Raw genomic sequence first — 27,298 nt, 5'->3', positions numbered from 1 at the left:
AGTTCTGTGTATCTTTTTGAAAAGCCAGCTCTTAGTGTTACTGATCTTTTGTATTGTTTTTCTGGTCCCTATTTCTTTTACTTCTGCTCTGCTCTTTGTTATCTCCTTCCTCCTACTAACTTTGGGCTTAGCCTGTTCTTTTTCTTTTTCCTGAGGTGTAAAGTTAGGTTGTTTATTTGATATCTTTTTTTCTTAATATTATAGGTATTTGTTAAATTTATTTACTATAAATTTCTCTCATAGAATTGCTTTTGAGGTATTCCATAAATTTTGTTATGTTGTCTTTCCATTTTCCTTTGGCTCAAGATATATTTTGATTGCTCTTATATATGTTTGTTATTTAATCTCCATATATCTGTGAATAAAGAGTCGGACACGACTGAGCAACTGAATTGAACTGAACTGAAGTATTAAAGTGGCTTCCCTGAGTTTGGTCCATTTACATTTACAGTAATTATTGTTAGATATGGACATACAATTGCTATTTTCTTTTGTAATTCTTTTGTTCCTTTCTTCATCTCTTCTTCTCTTCCTTTGTGATCTGGTGACTTTCTGTAGTGCTATGCTGTGATTATGTTCTTTGTGTGTGTGTATATATATATATTACTGGTTATTACTTTGTAGTTACCATTATTTATTACTTATGTAGTTGCCAAATTTACATAAAATATCATGTCTATTTTACATAAAGTCTATTTAAGTTAATGACAACTTCAAACACACACCAGCTCTATTTTTTATACTCTTCCCTCCATGTTTTGTTTTTATGTCATAATTTACATTTTTACACTGTATATCCAGTAATTATTGCAATTATAGTTATTGTAGTATTTTTGTTTTTTAACTCTCACATTAGAGTTATAAGTGATTTACTCTCCACAATTTAAATATTAGAGTATTCTAAATGTAACTGCATATTTACTTTTACCATTGAGTTTTATACTTTTATGTTTTCCTGTTACTAATTACCATCCTTCCATTTCTATTTGAAGACCTCTCTTTAACATTCTTGTAAGGCTGATGTAGTGGTGATGAACTGTTTGCCTTTGTCTGTCTGGGAAACTCTATTTTCCCTTCAATTCTGAAGACCAACTTCGCTGATTTTTTTTTTTTTTTTAAATTCAGCACTTTTGACTGTATCATGCTGCTCCCTTCTGGCCTGAAAGTTTTTGCTGAAAAATCTGCTGATGTTGTTATGGGAACTCCATTGTACATAACAAGTTGCTTTTCCCCTGCTGCTTTTAAGATTCTTTCCTTATTTTTAACTTTTGAAAATTTAATGTCATTAATGCAGGTCTTTTAAAGTTAATGTTGGGATGGAGCTATTTGGATTCCATTGGAACTCTCTAGCTTTCCTGGGTCTGAATGTTTCTTTACCCTGGTTAGGAAAGTTTTCAGCTGTTATTTCTTTCAATAAGCTTTCTGCCCCTTTTCTTTCCCTCTCCCCACTCCCTTCTGGGACTCAAATAATGCATATACTGGTCCATTTGGTGATGTCCCATACATCCCTTAAGCTGTCTTTTTTGGTGCTCCTCTGATTGGATGAATTTCACAGGCCCATCTTCACATCCACTCACGCTTTCTTCTCCTTAATCCACTCTGCTGTTGAACTCCTCTGATGACGTTTTCAGGTCAAGTGTTACACTCTTAACTTCTGTTTTCCAGTTTGGCACTTTTAAATATTTTCTGTTAACTTTGTTCTCCTGACCTTGGCGGGCATATTAATGACTATTATTTTGAACTCTTTATGAGGTGTTTGCTTTCTAGACATTAGATAAAACAGCCACCTCTCCCAGTCATGATGGAATGGTCTCAGGTAGGAAATAAACCTTTTGAATTAGCCCAACCTCAGCTCAAATAGGAAAAGGAGTAAGTTTAGGCTGTATATTGTCACCCTGCTTATTTAACTTATATGCAGAGTACATCATGAGAAACACTGGGCTGGAGGAAGCACAAGCTGGAACCAAGATTGCTGGGAGAAATATCAATAACCTCAGATATGCAGATGACACCACCCTTATGGCAGAAAGGGAAGAACTAAAGAGCCTCTTGATGAAAGTAAAAGAGGAGAGTGAAAAAGTTCGCTTAAAGCTCAACATTCAGAAAACTAAGATCATGGTATCTGGTCCCATCACTTCATGGCAGATAGATGGGGAAACAGTGGAAACAGTGGCTGACTTTATTTTTCTGGGCTCCAAAATCACTGCAGATGGTGATTGCAGCCATGAAATTAAAAGACGCTTACTCCTTGGAAGGAAAGTTATGACCAACCTAGACAGCATATTAAAAAGCAGAGACATTACTTTGCCAACAAAGGTCTGTCTAGTCAAGGCTATGGTTTTTCCAGTGGTCATGTATGGATGTGAGATTTGGACTAGAAAGAAAGCTGAGTGCTGAAGAATTGATGCTTTTGAACTATGGTGTTGGAGAAGACTCTTGAGAGTCCCTTGGACTGCAAGGAAATCCAACCAGTCCATCCTAAAGGAGATCAGTCCTGGGTGTTCATTGGAAGGACTGATGTTGAAGCTGAAACTCCAATACTTTGGCTAGCTGATGTGAAGAGCTGACTCATTGGAAAAGACCCTGATTCTGGGAAAGATTGAGGGCAGGAGGAGAAGGAGATGGCAGAGGATGAGATGGCTGGATGGCATCATCCACTTGATGGACATGGGTTTGGATCGACTCCAGGAGTTGGTGATGGACAGGGAGGCCTGGCGTGCTGTAGTTCATGGGGTCGCTGATGGTCAACTAAGCCAATTATTTCACTAGAGGTGTAATATGCCTTTCATTTTTTCAATATTTCATATAATGTTGAAAAATGAAAGTGTGAGGCACTCAGTCTTGTCCAACTCTTTGCAACCCCATGGACTGTAGCCTGCCAGGCTCCTCTGTTTATGGAATTCTCCAGGTAAGAATACTGGAGTGGATAGTTATGCCCTCCTCCAGGGGATCTTCCTGATCCAGGGATTGAACTCACATCTCTTATGTCTCCTGCATTGGCAGGCAGATTCTTTACCAGCTGAGTCACAGAGGAAGCCCCTTCATCTAATGTTACCCAAAACTGATTTTTGAGGGTCATCCTTGTTAAGGAACAAAAAAGGAGAGCGTTTTCTTCTTATTCTCTTCCCTAGTAACAGATTCTGGGAGTTGGTGATGGACAGGGAGGCCTCGCGTTCTGCCATTCATGGGGTCACAAAGAGTCAGACACGACTGAGAAACTGAACTGAACTGAACCTGAGCTCCTATTTGTTTCTCAAACCTCTGAGATTGTCTAAGAAACTTTCTTTATCTTTAGTGGCTTATAGTATTTGGGGGTGTGCCAAAACTCATTAGTGTCCCGAAGGGGAGAATCACGGTCAGCATCTAGATGCAGGCTGATAACAAGCTAAGCACTAGGTAGCAGTTGGGAAATTAAGTAGTTAAGCCCCTTCCTGGGAAACACTGGGAGATGGCTGTTTTTTGCCTGCTGAACCCAGGATATAGTTGGGGTGGGGAGTGGGGTGGGGTAGGGAAATGTGCTCTGTGTGCATTAAAAACTGGTTCTTGGTTTGCTAGCCCCGTGTATTTGTGAGCACAAATTGCCTCTCAGAGCAGGCAATATGGAGACCTATCCCTTGGGCAGTAGTTGTGAAAGTTGAGACTCAGCCATTTGTACAAGTCCCTTCCAGGGACATATTAGTGATTTATTTTTATTGTTGGAGCAGGCTGGGGGGAGAAGGCAGGGAATGTGTCTGCCAACTTACCCATCTCTGGAGAAGATCACAGCCAGTCTCTAAATGTGTGCTAAAACTAGAAGCCTCACCCTCAGATGTCAGCTTTTAAAGTATGCAGATAAACCCCTTTCAGGGAAAAGTAGGAAGATGGGCATTTTTGCCTGCTCCCTCTGTGCTGAGCCCTAGGGGACTAGCTAGTTAAAAATTGCTTCTTTGCCACAGTCCTGTGGGACTCATGAATGCAAGGCCCCATTGGCTATCAGAGTCAGGTGATCCAAGGATTCATCCCTTTGGATGGAAGCTATAAACTTTGGGCACAAACATGTTACAACCTCCTTCCAGGGAGATACCAGCAACTTTCCAATGGCTTCCCTGGTTTCCAAGGGGGATCATAGCCCCCAGATACTTGCTAAATTAAAATCCTGGCCCTAAAAAAAAAAAAAAATCCTGGTCCTCGGGGATTGTCTTTTAACACTGGCAGAAAAATAGGTGATTTTGCCCTTTTGCCCTCCACTAGGGGCATAGCCATCGTGACTGCTCATGCACTTGTAAGAACAGCTTATTTGCTATATCCTTATGGTTTTCATAAACACAAGCCCTGATGGCTTTCAGAGCCAGGTGCTTAGGGGACCGATCCCTCAGGTGAGTCTTAAAAGTTGGGATGTTAGATGTGGGTTATAAACCCTTTGCTCCTCAGGAAGTTGGGAGTTCCCTCTTGACTATATGGTGCTGTGTCAAGGGTGGGATTTATGGCAAGTGTGTCCCAGCCCTTGCTACTCATCTTGATACAGGTATTCTCTAAATTCCCAAATGTAGAGGGGTTGCTCAGCTTCTTTCTGGATCTATTTCAGAGGGAACTGCTCTATGTGCAGATGTACATTCAAAGTGTCTGTGGGAAGAGGAGGGTTTGGGGCCTCCTATTACACCTTAGTACACCCTCTCTCATTTTCAATTATTTTAGGTGTTTCTTCTGTTAATTAAATCTGTATGTCTAGATTATTTCTCCAAATGGCCAAATATTCAAGTCACCTATTTGTTACATGTGTTTGTTCATGGCAACATCTCCTGGGGCCCCTCACCATCATCTTTTGTCTCTCTCCTATGTTGAGGATAATTCCTATATCCTTGTCTTCCTTCTTTACTCCCTTGCTTTCTGTCATTTCTTGAGAAACACACCTTCAAGAGAGGTTATGGAAGATATTTTTGGGTCCTTATGTGTCTGAAAATATCCGTGCTTTACTCTGATACTGTTTAGCTAAACATAGATTGTAGGATAACATGAACCCTTGAAAGTATTGTTCCATTGTTTTTTAACTTCTGGAGTTGCTGTCACATGTCATTTTGATTTTGGATTCTTTGAATGTGACCAGTTTCCTTTTCAGAAACACTTAAGATCTAGTCTTTATCCTAGTACTCTAAAATTTTGCAATTTCTATGCATTAGTCTTTTTCTGTTTTTTATTGCTTGGCAAGTATTAGGCCTTTTAAACCTAGAAACCCATGTCTTTCAGTTATGGGAAATTACTTAAAAACTTCTAGGGTAATTTCCTACCTTCCTTTTCCCCTCCTCTCTCTTGTAGAATCTACTAGTTTTGTATTCCCTGAAATAATCTGCTCATCCCCATATTTTCTCACATTTTTCATCTTTTTTCCCTATTATTTGTGTTTATCTTCCAAATATTCTATTTGAAATTTTATTCTGTACTTTTTATTTCAAATAACTTTCTTCTCCAAGCATTTTTGCATAGCTAAAATGCTATGCTTATTTCCTATGTGCAATCAATATTTTCTCTAAGACATTACTTTAAAAAATTTTATTTATTGAAGGATAATTGCTTTATAGAATTTTGTTTTGTCAAACCTCAACATGAATCAGCCATAAGTATACATATACCCCCTCCCTTCTGAAACTCCCTCCCATCTCCAGCCCCATCCCACCCCTCTAGATTGATACACAGCCCCTGTTTTGAGTTTGCTGAGCCATACAGCAAATTCCCCTTGGCTATCTATTTTACATATTGTAATGTAAGTTTCCACATTACTCTTTCCATACACCTCACCCTCTCCCCGTGTCCATAAGTCTATTCTCTATGTAAGACATTACTCTTATACCTACAGTGTCATAAATCTCATGACAAAATGTGCTTCTTGGGAAAAATTTTGCCTTTTAAAATATGCCATTTTTATATTTTGTTTAATCAGCCAAAAATATGTGCCTTTTAGTTCCCATGCTATTAGTTAAACTTGGTTTAACATGATTTCTTCAAAACTTGTCAAGTATCATAAAATGGTGGCCAAAACCCCCCCAAAAGTAGCTTATCAATATTTGTGGCCATACTACAAATATAGCTGAAGTGTAAATAACTGTGAAATAAAAAAGACACAGAAATAATTTCATCAGACTTGGCCAAAGCAGAGATTTTTGGCAATGGCCTAGAATGTGGAATGCATTACCCACTTGAATCAAAGTCTAGATGCCTGTGATTTCTTTTTTCCATTTTCAGTTCACCACAGGGGGATGATTTTCTCTTTTTTGTAAGTTCATGAGGCCTCTGAGCTAGAATTTAATCTGTGGAAATATTCTATGCCAAAGCACCTGACGTATGTGCAATTTATTTAAATGAGATGGGTGGCTTTATATCAGCAGTCTCTTATGCAAAGGATAATGGCACTTTCTACCAGCTGATTAGTTTACAAAAATTCTTTCATGTGCAGTCTCTCACTATAAAAACTCTGCATATTTTAATCCCTATATCACAAAGTTTGGAAGTTTAGAAAAGCAGACAATAAGAGTACGATAGTTAAGAGCCTGATTGTTCTCAACTGATAAATAGGATTAATACTTATTTCTTGGGGTTTGTGTGTATTGTATTACTTTTTATATGTAGTGTACTTTTTGAGTACATAGGAAGCACTCAAAAAGTGGTTGGCATTATAATACTACAATCTGTCTTCCTTGTAGATTGCAGCAGTGTTTTAATGCAATGCCTCAGTAGCCAAAAATCCTTTGAGCCCTAGAGAGTTTTCCTGTCATTGCTCACTTGGTTATCCTCTGTACCTGAGAGCTGCCATCCTTCTGTCTTTCACTTTTTTAATAAAATTTTGTGTGTGTGTGTTCTGCACTCTTAGTCAATTATAAACTTTTCAAAAAGGGGAATTATTTCCAAGTCTTTCAAAATTTTGAAACTCACAATTCTCAGGTGACTCAAGCTGGTTTTACATTTGAAACTACTTTCCTACCAAGTCTGCTACTAAAACGAACTCTTAGTTTTAGGCAAACGGCAAATAGCTTCTGTTTGAATTTAAAAGGATTTGCTCTGCTTGAGTATTCTATGGGTGAAATTTGTCAAATATTGCCTAGCAATTTAGTGCATAATTCTTAAGGACAGAAATCAAACAAACTTTTAACTATTAGGGATATGGGCTTGTCTTTTTTTTTTTTGACATAAAGGGTTAAGGACCTGGTCCATATGAATCTGCTTATAGAGGGAAAAGGGGGTGTCTTTATGCCCATGCTTATTCTGAGGTGACATTACCCTGCCATTACTCAGGATGTATCGTGACTTCGTATGATCCACATAAGATGCGAGTTCCAGGTGATATAATCAGCAACTTCCTGCAACATAGTATTTTCATATGCATCTGTTCCCATAGTTTATCTAGTTCTCATGTGTCAGTGGCCACAGGATTCACCTCAGAAACTTACTATAAATACCTCTCTGGAAGCCCTCAAAAATGGATTCAGTAGCTATGATGGAGCAAAAAAATCTGCATTTTAAATAAACTTTCTCCATTACAACTCTATCATGATTCTCACATATGTAGTAGTTCAAACCCCACGGTGAGGAACACTAAGTCTAAGGCAACAACCCGAGTTGGGAGTTTTGCAATTCTTTGCTCCAAGGAAGTAGCTAATCGTTTGAAAAAAACTGAGACTCCTGATTACTGGAATTAGCCTGGGTCCGCCGAATGTTGCTTTCCTGGATGTCTATTAACAACCTGCTCAGCTATTTCTATTCTGTTAATTTGGAGATTTTAAAAGAGAACAGTCTTTTTTTTATTAACCCCTTTCTTTTAGAAAACAGACAAGCTGTTTGAACAGTAAAGAAATTTTTCTTTTCCTGAAGCTGCTTCTAGAACATAAGTGCATTCAACATCATGGTGATTTCAAAACACAACTGGGAGGAACATTAAGTATGACCAGATGTTGTTTCCTACTTCTGAAGAATGTTGTTCTCTTTTTCTCCTTCAGCTATGAATTCCAGGTGAAACCCAAAAACCCACTTGGTGAAGGGCCACCTAGCAACACAGTGGCCTTCAGTACTGAATCAGGTAAATACATCAGCCAGAATTCCTAGCTGGATATAAAGGGTCACAGTGTTTGCATAGCTTGTCTGAAACCAGCTAAACGAGGTAAATCATTTCTTGATTTCAAAAACCCATCTATGTGAAAAACCAATGAAGGTACCTTTTACAGAAGCAACACCTGGGCTTTTCCTATTTTCATGTCAGAAAAATGCTCGGCTTATCAGTGTGAGAGGAAGTATGAGGTCAGTCTATGCTCAATAGCGAATGAATGCACCTCTCTATGCCTAGAATCAGAATGTCAGACAGTGAGCCAGTTGTATCCAGAAAGGGAATTCATGTGATAGCTTTGTATGATGAACAGCTGTGAAATTTTCTGATCTGGCCTAAGTTCCAGTTCCTTAATGAGATACATCTGCACAACTGCAGTTCATGGCATCCTAGTGATTTTGTCAACAGATTTTTTATGAAGCTAAAAAGATTTGAAAACGGAAGTAAAATCTAGTACAGCAAAAAAGACTCCTAACTACTTAAACCACATATAAAAGACATAGCTGAGCTTCTCCAGTGCAGAACCATCCCCAAAACTCACAATTTTCAAGTTTGGACTTTAGCAGGAGTGTATGTCGTCTAAGACTCTGTAACATCTGTTAAGCACCCATCTTCTTTGCCACGTCATTGGAATACTGGGACTTACCTAATAAACGCTGACTCTGTTTGCTATTTCTCCTCAGCTGACCCAAGAGTGAGCGAGCCCGTTTCTGGTAAGTACCTACCTCAATGAGAACACAACTGCATGCTTCTCTACAGTGATTCAGCTAAATGGGCCCGGGAGAATTTGAGTCATGATTTCACTTTAGTCCATTTAGTCTTCTTCAATTACCTGTGAATGCTTACCTAAAATGTTCAGTAACACAGACAGCCTATGATGTCTCGGGAACAAGTGGAGTATTCTGAAACCTGCTTTTCATTCATATAACAGACCGGCTCGTATCTTCTGTTTAAGATATAGCACCCTCACTTCCACTTTTGTGACTTTATTTATTTTCACTGCTGTGTTATATTCCACTGTGTAGGGTTAGGGTTATTCATTCTTTTTTAATTGAAGGATAATTGCTTTACAGAATTTTGTTTTCTGTCAAATTCATCTCCACTTTTAATAACGTCACATTAAAGCAACTGTTTACACTGAAACGGTTTATCTCAGAAAAAGAAACCTAATTTTGTTCCTAATGTGATGCTGTTGAGCACTGCAGAAACTAAGCAACTTCAACACATTACTGCTCCAAGATTCACCTCACTATTGACAGAAAATTAGTGGGGGGGCTTACGTGTTTAAATACCTGTATTTTTTCGCTTCAATATTTAGCACTGGAGAAAACCAGGTATCAGCAGGCTGACAATGAACATTGCAAACTGCTTTTTAAAAAGCTTTTAAGATAGCTCTTCAGGACCCAAAGTTAGATACTAAACTCAAACCACGTGCTTTCTTTATGCAGCGGGAAGAGATGCCATATGGACCGAAAGACCCTTTAACTCAGACTCTTACTCAGAATGTAAGGGCAAACAGTATGTCAAAAGGACATGGTATAAGAAGTTTGTAGGGGTGCAGCTGTGCAACTCTCTCAGATACAAGATTTACCTGAGTGACTCCCTCACAGGTAAGAACAGGAAATGCTCTGTAGCATTCTGTAACTTAGACTTTTCTATGGACTCTGCCAGACATGACAGAAAGACGGGTTTTCTATTTGAGCAAGGTGTTATTGGAATCTTAGCATCTGAGAAATGCTGTAACGAGGTAAATAATGAAAATGCAATTTGAAACAGTGCCATCATGGCAAAGTTGAATGTAGAGAAACTAGTCACATCCAAGTTCAATTATGTTACAGCCAACCCAGAATGAAAAGCTTACTGGTAGTAAAATGAGTGTATCTAACAATAATTATGGAAGGAGTATGACCTATTTAAGATTTTAAGTCTGTCAAGAGACAAGAGCAAGGTTAAGACAATCAGCCAGAAGGAATAACCCCTTGCCTCCACTCAGTGGGTTCTTTTCTATATTCATACAGTAAAAATTTTAAACCCCAACATAGGAAGGTAGACATTTGTTCCATCATTTAACGAATAGTATCTGTTTTGTTCTGACGTTGCTGGGGACAAAGCAGGACTGTTGCTGCCCCCCTTTTATAAGTCTGTGACTCCCTTAGCTACATATTAACACATGACTTGTACAAAGTCATTTTCTTGGCATTCCCAACCATTTCTTCCTGCTCTTTGAAGCTTTCAATCTAGTGGGGAGAGACAGACAACAAATACGTAAATAAGAAAATGGAATGAAAGCTCCTTTAGTTAAAATGTTTAGGAAAAGCTTTCCTAAAAGCTTTCCTCAAAAGGTAACACTTATGCTGAGAAGAAAACTGAGAAAGAACCAAGAAAGACCAAGGGATAAAGCAGCAGAGATAGAGGAAGATTACAGGAAGGCCTGTAGCAGAAACGCCTCTCCAGTTTACCAGCACGGCTGAGGCTTAGTACAGGAAGCTCAGGCAGGCATGTAAGCACGTGGAGCTTGGAAACTGGGTAGGGACTGGGTTTTATTCTGAGTGTAACAGAAGACTGCTGGAGAGATTGATGGAGGCAAGTAACTATCTGAGTTGCACGTTGAAAAGATGACTAATCTGTGGGAGGAGGAGGAGAGGAAGAATAGGGAAAGGCAAGAGTAAAAGTAAGGATGCAGCTGGGAGAGTCTATGGTTCCCTTAAAGAACACTATGACTTGAACTAGAATGAACAGGTGGGAAGTACAAGAACATGGAAGACGGATTATTTGAAAGTTTATTTCAGAGTTATCCCAAATCAAACAAATACCTCATGATCCTTTTAATTTCCAGGAAAATTTTATAACATAGGCGATCAGAGAGGCCACGGGGAAGATCACTGCCAGTTTGTGGACTCATTTTTAGATGGACGCACAGGACAGCAACTCTCTTCTGACCAGTTACCCACCAAAGAAGGTAGGTTTTCTGAGCTTGCTCAAAAGCAAGAGGCTTTTACAAATGAACCCAAAAAACATTCAGGCTGAGCAAAAAGTTAAAGTGTCAGCTGCTCAGTCATGTCTGACCTTTGTGACCCCATGGGCTGTAGTCCACCAAGCTCCTCTGTCCATGGGATTCTCCAGGCAAGAATACTAGAGTGGGTTGTCATTTCCTCCTTCAGGGGCTCATCTGGACCCAGGGATCAAACCCAGGTCTCCTGCATTGGCAGGTGGATTCTTTCCTGTCCAAGCCACCAGGGAAGCCCTCAGGCTGAACAAAGCAATCATTTAAAAAATCAATCTGTAGTCTTCCTACTCTACCTGCCAAGGAAGATAAGACTGTCTACATAAGACCTTAACATGAAGACTTTAATAGAAGTTTCTCAACTTTCACCCCATTCCTCAAGACTCTGTTGCTGACACATACATTCTACTTTAAGAAAACCTGAATCTGCAAAAGCAGCTATTGAAAGAAACTTTAAGCATTTCCCAAACTTAAATCACTCATGTACTACCTTTATAATTTGTCATACTCAGCACACAGGCAGGTTTTAATTCCTTCCCAAAAAAATTAAAGAAAGCTTTACTACTATCATGGAGAAGGACATGGCAACCCACTCCAGTATTCTTGCCTGGATAATCCCATGGACAGAGGAATCTGGAGGGCTGCAGTCCACAGGGTTGCAAGGAGTCGGACACTACTGAGCAACTCACACTTTCGTTTTCCTACTATCATAAAAGGAAAAATATTATTTGCCTTATAAATAATTTACACAATGAAAATAGAATTCTGCTAAGAAGTGACTAACCACTGCAACTTTCTAAAGACACTTTAGCACCAAACTGTGTCATGAGGACTGAAAAGACTGAAAATCAATCCCTGTCTAGGTAGGGTAGGAGAGGGTAAATTATATATCCATTACTACTCAGGAGCTACCAAGAGAGACTTGTTTTTTAGCTATATATTTTGGTCACTGGCATTAAAAATAGCAACCACAGTAAAAGATGACTGAGTAAGATCTGTGAACTCATTAACAGAAAATTGAAACTATAGCCACTCAGGAACTAGATAGAAAATACAAGTTCTGTCTATTTCCATAACATTTTACATTCTCAGCAGAATTTTAAACCATTTAGTGTAAGGTCCTTGAAGGATGATTTCACCGAAGTTTAGTTCTTAGACATTTAGCTATCTTAGAACTACCCCCCTTTTGTTTCCTAACATTTTAGGACAACACACCTCTACCCAGGCCACTTCTTCAGACTACCTCTAGGTTATAATGTGCAGAAAGTACACCTTCAAGGAGAACAGTGTATACTGAACTTGGTCAATGACACTCAAACATAGAACCCTTCCAACTTCTGTCCCTTTTCATTTCAGCTTTCACTCTCAAGTATCAATAGTACCAACCCATCCTAAGTGTCCCTATGTTTAGCCCACCATTACCACCTCAGGAAAGACACTGGGGCCTCTGTTGCTATCCAGTCTAAAACACTCTGCTTCACCTAGAGTAACCTTCAAGCATTCAAAGGCACCCTTCAATCTATGAGGACAAAAATATAACACAGCAGCTATTAATTTTAATTATTTCCCTCTTAGGCTATTTCAGAGCAGTTCGTCAGGAACCAGTCCAATTTGGAGAAATCGGTGGTCACACTCAAATCAATTATGTCCAGTGGTATGAATGTGGGACTACAATTCCTGGAAAATGGTAGATGCTGCAATCACATTCGAAAGTGCCTTCTGTTTCATCGTTTCAAAAAATAATTGGAAACAGTATGGTATTTGTCACATGCATTTAAAGCTCTTTTGTTTACTATGTATAAAAGTTTAAAATCTAATAGCAATATTAGATGTTTATTAGAAAGATTGCTAAGAATATTTATCAGGTTTTACAAAGTCATTTTAAGAAAGCAAGATATTGATATTAACAGAATAACATTTTTGGGGAAGCTGGCTCCCTATTCATGCTATTTTAAGAGATCATTTGTATATTATTTATCACACTGTTGTAATGATGTTCTGAGATACTTTTATAACAAAATTAACATCAAAAAACTAATATACTTTTAAAAATATTTACATTTATTGTGTATTCTTCCTACTGTTAATTCCATAAATCTCTACTTGGCTTAACTTATTAGATCAAATTATCATCAGCATATTATATCTGGGGAGAAAAGGTCCTAATATTCACATGTTTATTTAAACTTCAACTTTTTAGTAATAGCTAAGTAACTTTTGAAGCATTTAAATAGCCATTCATGCTAATATACATTTCATTAATTATCTACAAATTATTGCAAACATTGTTTGAATCAGTAAATTTCAGTTGAAAATGAAATTGAGAATTTGATATATCATTTCAAAAATACATATTTTGTTCTTTCTCCACCCATAAGCATGCTACAATGTCTGAATGTTCTTTGTCAAACTATCCCTTTAAGCAGTTGTGTTCGTACTGTTTTTAATCCTAATCAAGCTATATCCAAAGACTGTAGTGAAGTCTAAGCATAAAAGGATAATCCATGATGAGAGGCCTACCATTTTATGATATTTACTCTATTTTTACACAGACGATCTACAGGGAATGAATGTATCAGAGGCTGTTTTCTTAATTCTAACAACCTGTAATGAAAATCTGACTTATTTTTATTTAAAACAGTATTATTCTCCTTCATTGGGGAGGAAGACAGGAATGCTGCATTGGTGCCCTCATTCTGAAAGGACCTTTCTGTGCTTACCTTTCAACATGCTTCAGTTTTATCAATACTTCATTTTATATTTTTCAAACAGTATAAACTCTGCAATAAAGAGATGTAGTTTTTTTTAAGACTGAGTTCTTCATTTCTGAATGGTTGATTTCTATAAGGAAATTCACAGGTTGTTTAGAATCTACCAAGCTCCCTTGCATCTTTTAATATTATATCTACTGTGTTTATATGTAATGCTAATCTTGATCTATTTTAAAGTTCTGTCATTTAAAACCAAAATCAGAACAGAAGACAACAGCACTGTGCTTCTCTGAATAGAAAGGCCTAAGATAAAATGTCTATATTTCAAGACCAAAACATCATTAAGGATTTTTCCCATATATATACACACATCTATAGAATACCAAAGACTAAATTAAGTTACAAGACCACTAATGGATTCAATCATCTTTATTAACCTATCAATGTTACATTTTATACATAATAGCTAGTCTTCTCAAAGGGATCTACTTTAGTACATCGTGTTAATAATAAAAAGCCAAGTAAGAGGGCTGAACTTCAACCTAGCATTTTAATATCCTCTGGACAAGGCAAGCTAGAAAATCAATCACTTTGCACACATGTAAGAGTAGTGTTCCAAAATAAGTACGAAGCTGCTATACTTTTAAGCAGGGGAGGAAAAAAACTTCCATTTTGGTCTTTTTTCTTCCAGCAAATTATACTTTCAATTAACAGCAATAATGGTATCATAAAAAAATGCTCTGCTTTTTAAATTCCTGAACTTCAATACAAATTAAAATAGTAGTATTGGAGTCTTTTGGGAGGCAAACAGCTAGCAGCTACGTTCATCAGTGTAACTGAGCCTCTTTATCGATAACCTGGTCCAGGTTGGGTATAGCCCTGACCAAAGGGAGGACGGCTACGTGCATATGGGTTAGACCCACTTGAAAGAGGGGTCATGGTACTTCCAGGAGGTGGGGTGAAACCTGGTCTTGGCTGGTAGGCCCCGGCTTGGCTTGGAGCCATTCCCGGTTGTGAGGCAGGGGCCACAGTGTAATTAGTGGGCTGAGAAGTTTGGGTAGTGTAAGTTTGTGGAGGGTAACTGCTCGCCTGATACTGCTGTGGAGGTTGAGCAGGCAGTTGCTGAGGCTGACCAGAAAAGGCAGGTGCCGGTGCCTGGGAAGTTGGTTGCTGGCCATATCCTGGGAACTGCTGAGGTTGCTGGGGTCCAGTCTGCTGACTATAGCCTGCTGAAAACGCAAAACATACACCTCTTATTTTTTCTTTTGGTAAACATTTTCCAGAGAATTAGTCTTACTGTTATAGACAAAAAAAAAAAAAAAAAAGAGAGAGAAATTTAACAAACTTAATCCTAAGTATTTAGGTAGCAAGTAGTGGATTTTATATTTCAAGACCATATAGTAACAAAGAAGCATTTTCTAGACAATTTTGTAAACCCTCTAAAATGAAAATCACTATATATATTTTTTCTACTTCAACTCCTCCTAGATTGTATAATCCCTGAGAGTAAATGCCTGTTCTAGCATAACTCCCAGTATAGAGTATATGCTCAAATGATAAATGTGGGAATTAATGCAAAAGCTAGTCATTAACCTGGTTCTGAAGGGCCTGTTTAATAACACTACCAGATAAACACACATTGTAGAGAATAAATGTTTTTAAATGAAACAATGCTGCAACAAATACAACTTACTATGTTAGTGAGATGTTTTTTAGGCTTATTCATCCTATAAAAATTAAAACATTTAAGAATAAACATTAAGTGCCCATTTTCACAATCCTTAAAATCTTTTAGATTTTGTATCATGGTTTTGCCTTTACAATAGCAGTAATAACAGAAAGCATATCATACTGCCCCACAAAAATGAACATTTATATTCATTAGTTACTAGGATGTAAAGCTTTTTTAAAAGAAAAGGTCTGCTTCACTAAAAACTTTTATCTCTACCATGAAACACACCTGCAGCTACTTGCAATGAAACCTCTCCATTGACTGGAATCCTGTCAGCATTAAATACCAGATACATAAGAAAATTATTAAAATGTGTACAACCCTGCATCAAAAAAAATAAAATAAAAAGGATTGAATGAACTGAGTATATTCTGAACTCACCTTGGACCTGGGTTCAAAATTTACTCATGAAAGAAAGCTTTTGACATAGTCCATGAATAAAACTGGAAAAGGTCACAGAGGAAAACTGCCAAACCAGCAGAGTGCCAAAGATGGTCCAATGTTACCACAACCACTAAGTCTCCAAGCAGAGCATTTAGGTGACTTATTTCCATATCTACCAATTTCAAGTTAATAGGACTAGCAGGATCAAAAATACAAAGATAATACTTTGAAAAGAACTAAACTTTACTCAGTGAAGATCCTAACTAAAATCATTAAGAGCAGGCTTAATTTTTAACAAGTAAATCAAATACCTAATGCATTTTACTTATGGCAGTACCTAAATCAAACTAAATTCATGAAAAAACCTTGATGTCATACAATTTCTCCTATTCTCTACATAAAAACAAAAATTTTTTTACTGTAAGATTTTGGAGAAACAAGATTTTATACTGAAAATGTCTATTCAATTTAAGATTGTGAGAAAAAAAAAAAAGCTGTTTTCATCCTGCCAATTGATATCTAAACTGGCTTTTCAACAGACTCTGGGGACAACTAAATCTTTATTTTTCAAGAGAGAGGATACTGCCTAAGAGCCTAAGTTGCTGTTTCATTAGCAATCTACTGTCTTTGACCATAATATAAAATACCTCTGTATATATAAACCCTTCCTTCCACCACCATCCCCTCCGTTGAAAAACAATTACTTTGGTGAAAATCACCATAAATGGCAAGAAATGGAAATTGTGTGGCTGTCTGAATAAAGTAAAATTAAAGGACAAAAAGTCACATGATCCATAAAGCCTAAAATATTTACTATTTCATTTTTTATGACAGAAAAGTCTGCCAAGCTCTGGTTGCGGCTAAGAGAGTGCAGAATGATATAGGGAAGTCATTAACTACAAACTCAAGTGTAACGGGTTCTGGTCTAGCCTCCCCACTGAATTGGCTGCTTGTCCTTCGATGCATCACAACTCTTTGGACCCTAGTTGCCTCATTTATAAAATGAGTGGGTAAGACAAGATCAGTGGTTCCCAATTCTCACTACACTTTACAATGACCTGCAAAGCGTTTAAGCTATCAATGCCTAAACCCTACCCTCGACCAAATAAAACAAGATCTCTGGGAGTAGAGCTCAGGCACCTTTAAGTTTCAAGAAACACCTCTCCAGGTGATTCTGAAGCATGGTGAAGATGGAAATTGCCTGGATTAGACAATAGAGTGAAAAAAACTTATTTCTACAAATTGCCAATATATAATTTGTAACAGATTTTCTCTAAAAGACTGTATCCTGAAAATAACCTTCTCCCAATATTATAGTCCAAGTTTAAATTCATTCCACCTAGTTTACATAAAAACTAGCAGCTACAGGTTAAGTCACTCTACAGCAAATCCAATCCAAATAAAAATTGCTCTTTGTGTTAAAATATGTCAAACTACAATGTTAGAATTTTATGGTCTAATTCAGGGAGTCAGCAAATGTTTTTCTGTAAAGGACCAGATAATAAACATTCTAGGCTTTGGGGACCACATGGTCTCTGAAACTTTTAACTAAAGGGGTGGCGTTTTCACAATGAGTTTCAAGTAGATTAGAAAAATAAAAAATAACAGAGCAATGTACTTGCTTTAAGAATAGTTGTCCCCTGTTATTTTCTATTGAGGAACATGATTTTAGACTTTTTTGAGTGGGAGTTCCTTTGGCTCACTGGTAACAGTCTACTATGTGGAGCTTCAATCTCAGACTTTTCAATGATACCTAGGTTAATATTTACATTAAATGAGAACGTGTACAAAAACTCCTTTTAAACTAATGCTCTAGAGTTATGCCTGGCTTCCAATGATGGTTCCTACTAGCTGCGATGTACTGACCCAAGGTAAGTTGCTTAATCTTTCTGTACCTGAAACAGGGACTGATAATGAGGCTAACTTCCCCCCATGTATTTACTGTGTGTTCACAGCTCATTTTTGTAATTTTTTTAAATTACAGTTGAAATTCTGATACTAAAATATTTGACTGTAAGAGTTGAACATAAATTCTCATATAACAAAGGTAAAAATTACCCAAATTATAATTATTTGAATTATAATATTCAAAGCTATACTGAGAGATTTTTATGTTCTTAGTTGTCTGAATTACATTTCACACAACTCTACTTTTATGGACTGTTTTTAGTATTCCTACATACTTCTGGGAGATTTAAAAACCTACATAGCTTAATCTGGTTCTTATTTAATAAAATCACCTCTTTTTACATATGAGGGAACTGTTAAAAAGTGTTTTATCCAGGTACTAGAGTACACTGGGATAATGTGTTACATAACAAAGAGGAAAAAAAATCGTGCATTTTGCTCTACATCACCACGCAGGTAAGTTGCTCACATGAGGAGGAGATAACTTTGTATTAAAACCTTTTTTATACTACAGGTTATTACTGAATCATCTACTATGACTGTATTTTACCTGCCCACTGGAAATGAAATGGTGATTTACAGTAAAATTTCTATGTAAAATATTTATAAATAAGTGATACAAATGTTATTCTCCCCCCCAAAAATAAATACTTAATACTTACTATAACAAATCAAGGACCCAGGAGGAAGGAATTTTAAGGTTTCATGACTATAGACACAGCTCTCTCTGGGCACCTGCTCACCTGAATACTGAATACCGTACTGCTGCGGCGCCTGAGGGGGCGCCTGGGGCTGCTGAGTGCCATAGCCGGGCTGCTGCGAGTACTGCTGGTACATCTGACCTGCAGATGAGACAGGGCAGAGGCAGGTTTAACTCGGCAGAAGAGAAACATCTTTAAGGCACCTTTAATTCTCTCCCCATTCACACACATAAACACTCAGAGAACTAACACACAGATTGTGTTTGTTCCTCTTTAAATATCCATGAAGAAGAGAACAAAGAACAATTTAACAAGTGTGGCAACTCTGCTACAGATTAACTGTGGAGAACTCTAACTGACATCAAACAACGAGTGGTGACTTCAGATACTCCAAAAAACAAAGGTTTTCAAACTCAACTGCCAAAAGATATGTACTACTAATGTTCAGTAAAAATCAATAAAGAAAAACGTGGAAAAAGGGACACATACCATGAATAGCTGCTGTGATTTCCAAACATGTAAGGACTTACTGGTTCACATCTTAAACCTCTCTACCACTTTACAGTTGTTCCAATGGTGGATTTAGCTAGATCTAATGCCTAGAGCAGCAATAAAACTTGCTGAAATATCTAACTAGCACTTAAATTTTTTAAAAACCTAGCTAGCATTTAAATCTTTAAAACAACTTTATGTTGATTGATACTTTAAAAATATTCAATTACCTGCTGTTAATCAAAAGACTACAGGTAAACAGTATACTTTCAGCAGAAAAAGACAGCGACTAAAAGTCAATGCATTATCTAGTGCCATTCAAACTGAGGTGCAGGAAATAGCTAGTTCTCACATGATGAAATCTCAAGATGAAACCCACTTTACTGGCCTGGGTGTCCAATCTTCTGTACTGCAGCACTAAATACGTTATGCCCCTAATGACAGCTAGCTTATGTCCCAGCAAGTAGTGGTATGCTTTCATGATAGGAATAAAACTGAAAGAGGAGCACTGACATATATACACTGCCATGTGCAAAGCAGCTAGTGGGAAGCTGCTTGTAACACAGGGAGCTCAGCTCAGTGCTCTGTGATGACCTAGAGGGCTGGGATGAGTCGGGGGAGGCGGCGGGGAGGCTTAAAAGGGATGGGGTATTCATACGCTTATAGCTGATTTACCCAGTCGTACAACAGAAACTAACACAGCATTGTAAAGCAATTATCCTCCAATTAAAAATTTTTCAAAAAAAGTAAAATTTTGCTTAGTTATTAATCCTCTTCCCAAATACAAAAACCGACAAGAAGTTTGTTAAACACTTTCTTAACACTTCAAGATTTATAGACAACATAAAAAATACTACAGAAGTTAACCACCTTTTAGAAGATACTGTCTTAATACTAGATTGTATCTTAAAACTATATTTTGGAACAGAAGTGACAAGGATCTGATACAGAAATATGATGAAGGGGGGAAATACATGTAGCATTTGACAAAATGGGTTCTAATTCTTAGAAAATAGAAGGATTAACTCTATAATACAAAAATGAGCAAAGAACACGCAATGCATGTAAGAAGGGAAAAAAATCAACCTCATTGGCAGTCCCTATTTCAGGTATCAAAAAGAATAAGCAACTTACCTGGGGTCTATGCATCATAGCTAGTTTAAGAACCATCACCAAAACCCAGGCATAACTCTAGATTGCTATTTAAGGAGTTTTATACATGTTATCTCATTTAATACAAATACTAACTTACGTATCATCAAAAAGTCAGAGATTACAGCTCCAAGTAGTAGATTGCTGCCAAGGAGCCCAGAAACTCCCAACTCAAAATTTTAAGTCAAATCATTTTCCTCAACAAAAAATAACAAGTACTACAACTCTTCTTGAAGCAAGTGCTCCATTTTTTTCTTAATTTGCTTCAAACTCCTTGTGAAAATGCCACCCCTGGAATTAAACACTCAACGAAGTATTTCTCAACGAAGTATTTCTCTTACTTATTTTAAACACTTCCTACAAGTCCAAAACGGGACTCTCATTCTCTGTCACAGTATTCTGAAAATTAAGAAGTCTGTGTTCAGTTGTAAATGAGGAGGAACAATTTGACCTAATGGAAGGAGAGAGCTACAGGATATATTAAGTGAAAAAGCAAGGTGCCAACATAGTTCACAGTAAGCTTATGATTTGAGGGAAAAAAAAATATATATATAAGCTATGTTTTGTGCACTGTATTTTCAGAATCGATGGTAGAAAAAGTAAAACCAATAAAACATACTACCTAGGAGAAAGAGAATAGGATGAAGCAAAGAGCAATGGTGAGGCTTCTGGGACTATATTTGTGACACAGATTGGTAGTCAGCCTCTGTAATGACCCTCAATGACTCCTGCACAGGTATAGTATAAGATAATGGGTTGGTATCCTCATATTTTTAGAAATTAGAAAGATTAACTCCACAATACAAAAAATTGGCAAGCAACAAGCAATAAATACATGTGTATTCATTCTCATGTGTAGTCCCCTCACACTGAATCAGGCTGACCTATATATATATACCATTAGTACCTGGCATGCTGAAGTCCATGGGGTCACAGAGTCGGACACGACTGGGTGACAGAACAACATATACCATTAGAATATAAGAAATGACGTTGACATTTCTGAGGACAAGTTGAGAAAGACAAATATCTCATTTCACTCTGTCTTGACCACTGGCTCTGGTGGAAGTTCCCATGTCACGAAGTCACCCAGGCAGCCCATGAGATCTGTTTGGTGGGGAAATGAAGTCTCTTGCCAACAACCGTATGAAGGAGTCATCTTAAGATATGAATTCTTCAGTTCAAATTAAGCTTCAGATGACTGTAACCTCACAAGAAACCCTTAACCAAAACCTTCAAGCTAAGCTTCTCCCAGATCCTTGATTCTGAAACTGTGAGATAATAATTTTTTGCCATTTTTATGTTTTAGCATAAACTGTTACAGCATGTTCACATACATAGTTTTGACTTTAGAAACATGTAGTGTTGACAGCTATTAAAAAAATAAAAGACTTAAGACACATTATTAAATGAAAAATGTGAACCTTGGGAGACCCCTAATTTGAAAAAGCCCCCAAACGTAACAAATAACTATGAGACAACTACGGAAATTCAAATATGGTATGTGGTGACATTAAGAATCACTTAATCACTTAAACCATAATGAAAAAGAATATATACATGTATAACTGAGTGACTTTGCTATACAGCAGAAACACAACATTGTAAATCAACCATACTTCAATAAAATATTTTTTAAAAGAACCATAATATTGTTAGGTGAATAATGACATGGTGGTGACATTAAAAAGAAAAGAATATCATTTAGACATGCATACTGAAATGGCTGAGTGAAAAGCTGGGGGGGATGCGGGACAAGAAAGATGGAATGTTAAAATATTAAGCTGCATGACAGAAACGTGAAGAGTTATCTTTACTTTTGTATGTTTCAAAACATACAAATTTTACAATTTACATAATGAAAGCTACTTATCCATTGTATTGGCATATGATTTTACAGATCTCAATTACATCTTCGTCATCTTTCTGCTTGTCAAACAGCAATACTTTCTAGTCTTCGTTGACTTTTAAGTGCTCTTCTCTGTATCCTCACCACTTTATTGTGTTTTTGGCAACTACTCAAGTCACATAGTTTTCTAGTAACAGAAGCACTTGCTTCGTTGAAAAAGGATAATACTGTCCCTTTTGTTTCATTTCATGACGCTTAACATTTTGTTGATCCTTTTAAATGAACAACATATTAAGACTTAAATCCTTAGGAAAGAAATTTACAAATCCACGATCTCTCTTATGGAATTTAAATAACTGAGAATTATTTATTTTTGATTATTATTTCATATTCTAAGAGATTTCTATGTTAATTATGAGTAATAATTTGTACTTCTGTTGGTTATTCTGCTCAAAGCATAACCAGCAGCTGATCTAACTAAATGGTGATACCAGGAACTCATTATATATTTGGCATATGTCAAAAGGTATTCATTAAAGTAGCCAGTCTTAACCATGATATGCTATACGTGTTGTGAAGTGTTTCAAATCAGTCACATTCCAGATTTCCAATATGTAGTATGAAAACCAGAATGTTTTTAATAATGATTACATGCTGATACACTGGATATACTATATTAAATAAAATATATAACAAAAATTAATTTTACCATTAAAAAATATTTTTAAATGTGGCTAACAGAAAATTTAAAATCATATATAGCTTCCACAGTATTTCTTTTGGACACCAATGATCTAGAGATTCACCTCTAAAATGCTAATCTATTGACTGATGTCACATTAGTAACTATACAATCTTTTCTATTCTAAGTTTTAATGTACACTAAAAAGCAACAGCTTTAAGAAGGCATACAATTAATGCCACGATATGGTGTCAATCTGATGACTCTGGAAAAGGGAACTTGGTTGCTGGGTGTCAGAAGTGGGAGACAGCATTTTCCAATTTCCACTGTATATCCTTTTATATTTTAAAAATTTACCTATTTGAAAATAAACTTTCAATTAAGATAAACCCTTGAAAGAATAATTTGAGATATTATTAACAGATCCTTAAATCCCTTTCCTTTATAAGTGAACAGCAAACATTATTTGGTACAATTACCCTTCCAACTCCCATCCTACAGCAGTATACATGGCTTAAAATGGGGTTGCTTTTGTCTTTTTTAAAGATGTCAGTTCACCTGATATAGCCATTAAACTCCCATCATATCCAAAGCTTTTCCCTGTTTCAGACACATTCGCTTCAATTCTAACTGGGTCCAGTTCTGACAGCTGCACCTTGGTACAAAAGAAAGACCAGGACTAAAGGTGGTTGAGAAGAGGCTTCAACAATAAAGAAAATTCTTCCCAAACCACTCATTTCTCAGCAAAATGCCACCTGCTGGTTCCTATCACTACCGTTCATCCAATTCATCAACAGGACAAATCTAAAAGTACCCCAAATAATTAAGAATCTATTACAAAAGTGCCCCTTCATTTAAGGCTGTTTTGGGAGATTTATTTAACTTCACTGATAAACTCAGTCACTTGCTTCTGGTGCCGAAAATACACACTATCACACTACCTGACCCCTTTATACAGATAAGAGCAGCACCTGGTGACTTTTAAAGTAAAATATGGGGCTGTAAAAGGCCTAACATGCACAGGCAATTCAAAGAAAGACTATCTGACCATCTAGAAGGAACCCTAAAATCAGTAAGCCTGAGGGCATGTTCTGCAGCGCTCCAAAGGTTTCAATGAGGCACCTCAGTGTCTGCTATTCTGCGCTTGCAATTTCCTTCAACAACTGCAATGACCCCTACTTATTTAACGACTGAGCTTTTTTTTTTTCACATTCTGTTTCATTTAGGACTAAAGACATTCTCTGAAAACCACTGATTCGGTTCACTTTTCTGTAAGAGAATATCAAAAGCTGGAGAGATTAAACTGCTCATCTGAGGACATGACATTTAGAGAGGAAAAAGTCTGATTTAAAATACACTGCTTTTTCTATAAAAGACTTATTGCTAACCGCATAAAAATATAAAGGGCTATTTATCTTTCAAAATAAGCTAAAGTTATGCTTTACCTTTGTTTTTAAAATCTTTTTAAATTACAGAAATAATACACAGTTGCAAGAGAGGTGGGGAGAAGGAAATAAAATAGAACCTAAAAATTATGTCTTATACTTTAGGTTTTTTTTTTTTCTTTTCAATATTCAGAAGCATACCTGACATTGTTCTATTCAGTTTTTTAACCTGAAAGCATACGACATCAGTACGTCAAAAATATTGACAATTGTGTTCACAGCATGAACATGTAAGCTTTTCACCATTACCAAAAATGTCATAATAAACATTTTTGCACATGTACCTTTCTGCACATGTGCTTTAAGCTCTATTTTACCTTCACTCTGACCTGCTTGAGTCTGAGCTCCTGTATATGGTGGCTGCTGTGGCTGAACTCCTGGTGGGTGAGCTGTGGAGGAGGAGGAAGCAATGCTGTCGGGAGTTCCTGACCGGTCTTCTGCAGGAGCACTGGGAGGCCCTGGGTGGTCATGAAAACTCAGCTCAGTTTCTAATACAAGATCTGTCCCCAACAAGCCCAATTAGTAAATTTGGTTAAGAGACTAAAAGTAAAGTACTACAGAATAAGCATAACCCAAAGGCAGCCTTCTAAACTGATGCATGTATATATACTTTTTCCCTTTGCTCCAATCTCACAAGAATCCAAAGCTACGACTAGAAATCCTTCCCTACAGAGTGGAGTGCTACATTCCTGAGTCTTATACTCACCTCTGCACTACAAAATATCCACCTCTTTATATAATCCTATTCATTCCCCCATGTGATCATTAATTGCCATTCCCTCCACAGTTCCAGTTTTACATATCTAAAACATCCTTAAATATCCTCCACACTTACTAGTGAGCCTTCTTCACTCAAATACTTTTCTCCACTTGTGAACTTCTATAGAGTATACACTTCCACTCTGCATTTCTAAAAAGAAAAGTCTTCCCTCTTAGACCAGGAGTTCTTTCGGCCAGGCACCTTTCTGATTCTGTCTCACAAAGTCTACCTCTTAATATATACATGGAACCACTCAAAGTTCTTTTAAAATAATGAACAAAGAAGTAAATGGAGAGAGTCTGCTATAGTTCTAGTACTATATAATGAGCAAAAAAGACATTTTGAAGACATAAATTTGCTTCAAGTTCTTTTTGTTTGTGCAATACAGAATAGTATGATTAGAAACACTGGTTTTGGAGCCAGACTGCCTAGGTTCAAATCCCAATGCTGCCACTTAGTAGCTCTGTAAATCCAGGCTTGCTACTTGATCTCTTTCTGTGCTTCAGTTTCCTCATCTGTAACAAAAGCAATTCCTACTTCATAAAATTACATAAGGATTATGAGTTAATAACAGCTTATAGCAAGTGCTTATAAAAGTAATTTTATGGAGGGGCAAGAGGCATAGGGGAATTAAGAGGTCTAAACTACTATATATACAGTAAGTAAGCTATAAGAATATATTATACATCACAGAAAATATAGCCAATATTTTATAATAACCATAAATGAAACATAACCTTTAAAAATTGTAAATCACTATGTTGAACATCTGAAACTTTATATAATATCATAGCATCAGCTATAGCTCAACAAAAATATATATTAAAAATAAACATTAAAATATTATTAAAATATATTAAATATATCAATATGGCTAGTATAAAATATATTTTTTAATGAAATTTTAAAAGTGATTATATAACAAGAACTTATGAAAGTGATCACCACCTAAAAAGCCCTACGTAAGTACTTGTTATTAGTAGCAGACTAATTTCCCTGAGGCCAAACCTCTATCCTTTACACTGGTCTATCCCAAAAGTTACTAGCACCGTATTAGGCATACCATTGGAAGCTGACAGGTCAGGTATTCATGAGAACCTAAAACTAGGACAATGGTAGTGGCAATGCAAGAGAAACTGACGAGTGCCAGAGTGAAACATATGATCACTCCTGTGCACCACCATGGCACTGGTATTTATCAGCATGCAGACAAATACACACACACACATCCCCAAGAAGGGTGACACAGGTAACACAAAGACACTATGTTATTATTCTAAAAAAATACTGCTTCAATTCTCTTCTCCCCTGCATGTAAGCTATTAATGTTGCTTATTCTATCGTTAATAGTTTATCCCTCCTTCCCATGTCTCACTACTGCTAATGAGTTTTTCACATCATAACCAAAGTAACTACAAAGTATCCTGGCATTTTCTATGTGTACAGTTTTTCCTACTTCAAATCAACATACAAAGCTACCAGAAAAATGGTCTTCAAATACAATCTGAATCATAGTAATCATATTATTCTGGTCTATACTATATTCTTAATTAAACTTTTAAGCCTAACTTCGTATATAACTATTTATTCCCTCTGCCTGGCATATCTTGAAGTCTTAAATATTAAGAAGCTGTAATATTAACTTGTGTTTCAGTTAATCTACAAAAAGTTTCTGTTTTTCAGACAGACCACTTATCTGATGTCTTCTTTTGCCAACAACATACATGATATTCAAGTAGTTGTCTTTTCCAGAATCTTATACAATTCTCTTTGATGAATAACCCCATAAAAGTCTCAAAGAAAAAGAAAATTGATAGAAAATCCTATTTTTCCAGTTACTGATAATGACAAAGTAAACTGCTCAGGTGAAACCTCCCCCAAAATAACAATTTAAAACCCTGGTCAAAAAAGAAGAAAACAACTACTTGAAATTACTGGAAGTCAGCCAAATGTCGGCGAACACCAGTAAAGAGTTTACCCTCAATGGAATTACAATGGGTAAGAACAGCAAACCGTGATCTCTGCAGCTTCAACTGCAGAAAACCAGTGTTAACTTCATGGTTGGCTACATAGCTAGAAATTTGAGGAAAATCCACTGAGGAAGGAATGAGAAGAAATGAGATCTAAAATCTGAATATGAGCTCCAAAGCCCGAGTTGACCACAGAATTAGGTGGGGAGAGGGTGACACCAAGAGGGTACAGAATAAAAAGCAGGATCTAGAGCTGAAAGGACTGAGCAGAGCTGTCAGCTGCTTCACTCTGGGTGAAAAAGGAGTAGTGTGAGTAAATATTAGAGCAACAATAACAAAAAAATCCTCACAAGAATCTAAAACAAAAATACCTTAATAAATTAAAGAGAAATACAATCTTAACGACCTGACTAAGGGCTTCCTTGGTGTCTCAGATGGTA

General features: G+C 36.8%; 2 protein-coding genes across 13 annotated transcripts in view; one reads left to right on the top strand and one right to left on the bottom strand.

The window, feature by feature from the left end:
* Positions 1-13,881, top strand: part of ABI3BP (ABI family member 3 binding protein) — a 291,620-nt gene extending 277,739 nt beyond the window's left edge. For all 9 annotated transcript variants that reach the window (XM_013974409.2, XM_013973792.2, XM_013974524.2 and 6 more), the window contains 5 exons: positions 7,965-8,044; positions 8,752-8,781; positions 9,517-9,678; positions 10,905-11,027; positions 12,648-13,881. In XM_013974409.2, the coding sequence (XP_013829863.2) occupies positions 7,965-8,044; positions 8,752-8,781; positions 9,517-9,678; positions 10,905-11,027; positions 12,648-12,763 (511 nt within the window). In that variant the 3' untranslated portion in view covers positions 12,764-13,881. The remainder of the gene's footprint in view (positions 1-7,964; positions 8,045-8,751; positions 8,782-9,516; positions 9,679-10,904; positions 11,028-12,647) is intronic.
* Positions 14,195-27,298, bottom strand: part of TFG (TRK-fused gene) — a 33,242-nt gene continuing 20,138 nt past the window's right edge. The window contains exons 6-8 of one of the 4 annotated variants that reach the window (XM_018060006.1): positions 24,446-24,586; positions 18,551-18,649; positions 14,195-15,012 (exon numbers count right to left, since the gene is read on the bottom strand). In XM_018060006.1, the coding sequence (XP_017915495.1) occupies positions 14,630-15,012; positions 18,551-18,649; positions 24,446-24,586 (623 nt within the window). In that variant the 3' untranslated portion in view covers positions 14,195-14,629. The remainder of the gene's footprint in view (positions 15,013-18,550; positions 18,650-24,445; positions 24,587-27,298) is intronic. The other 3 variants (XM_018060080.1, XM_018060147.1, XM_018060197.1) reach the window with 3 other exon arrangements.

This window comes from Capra hircus, chromosome 1 (genome assembly GCF_001704415.2).
Source record: "Capra hircus breed San Clemente chromosome 1, ASM170441v1, whole genome shotgun sequence".
In the NCBI taxonomy this organism is placed as follows: Eukaryota; Metazoa; Chordata; class Mammalia; order Artiodactyla; family Bovidae; genus Capra; species Capra hircus.
The sequence above is the reverse complement of the archived record's forward strand: the minus strand, read 5'-3'. Positions and strand labels throughout refer to the sequence as shown.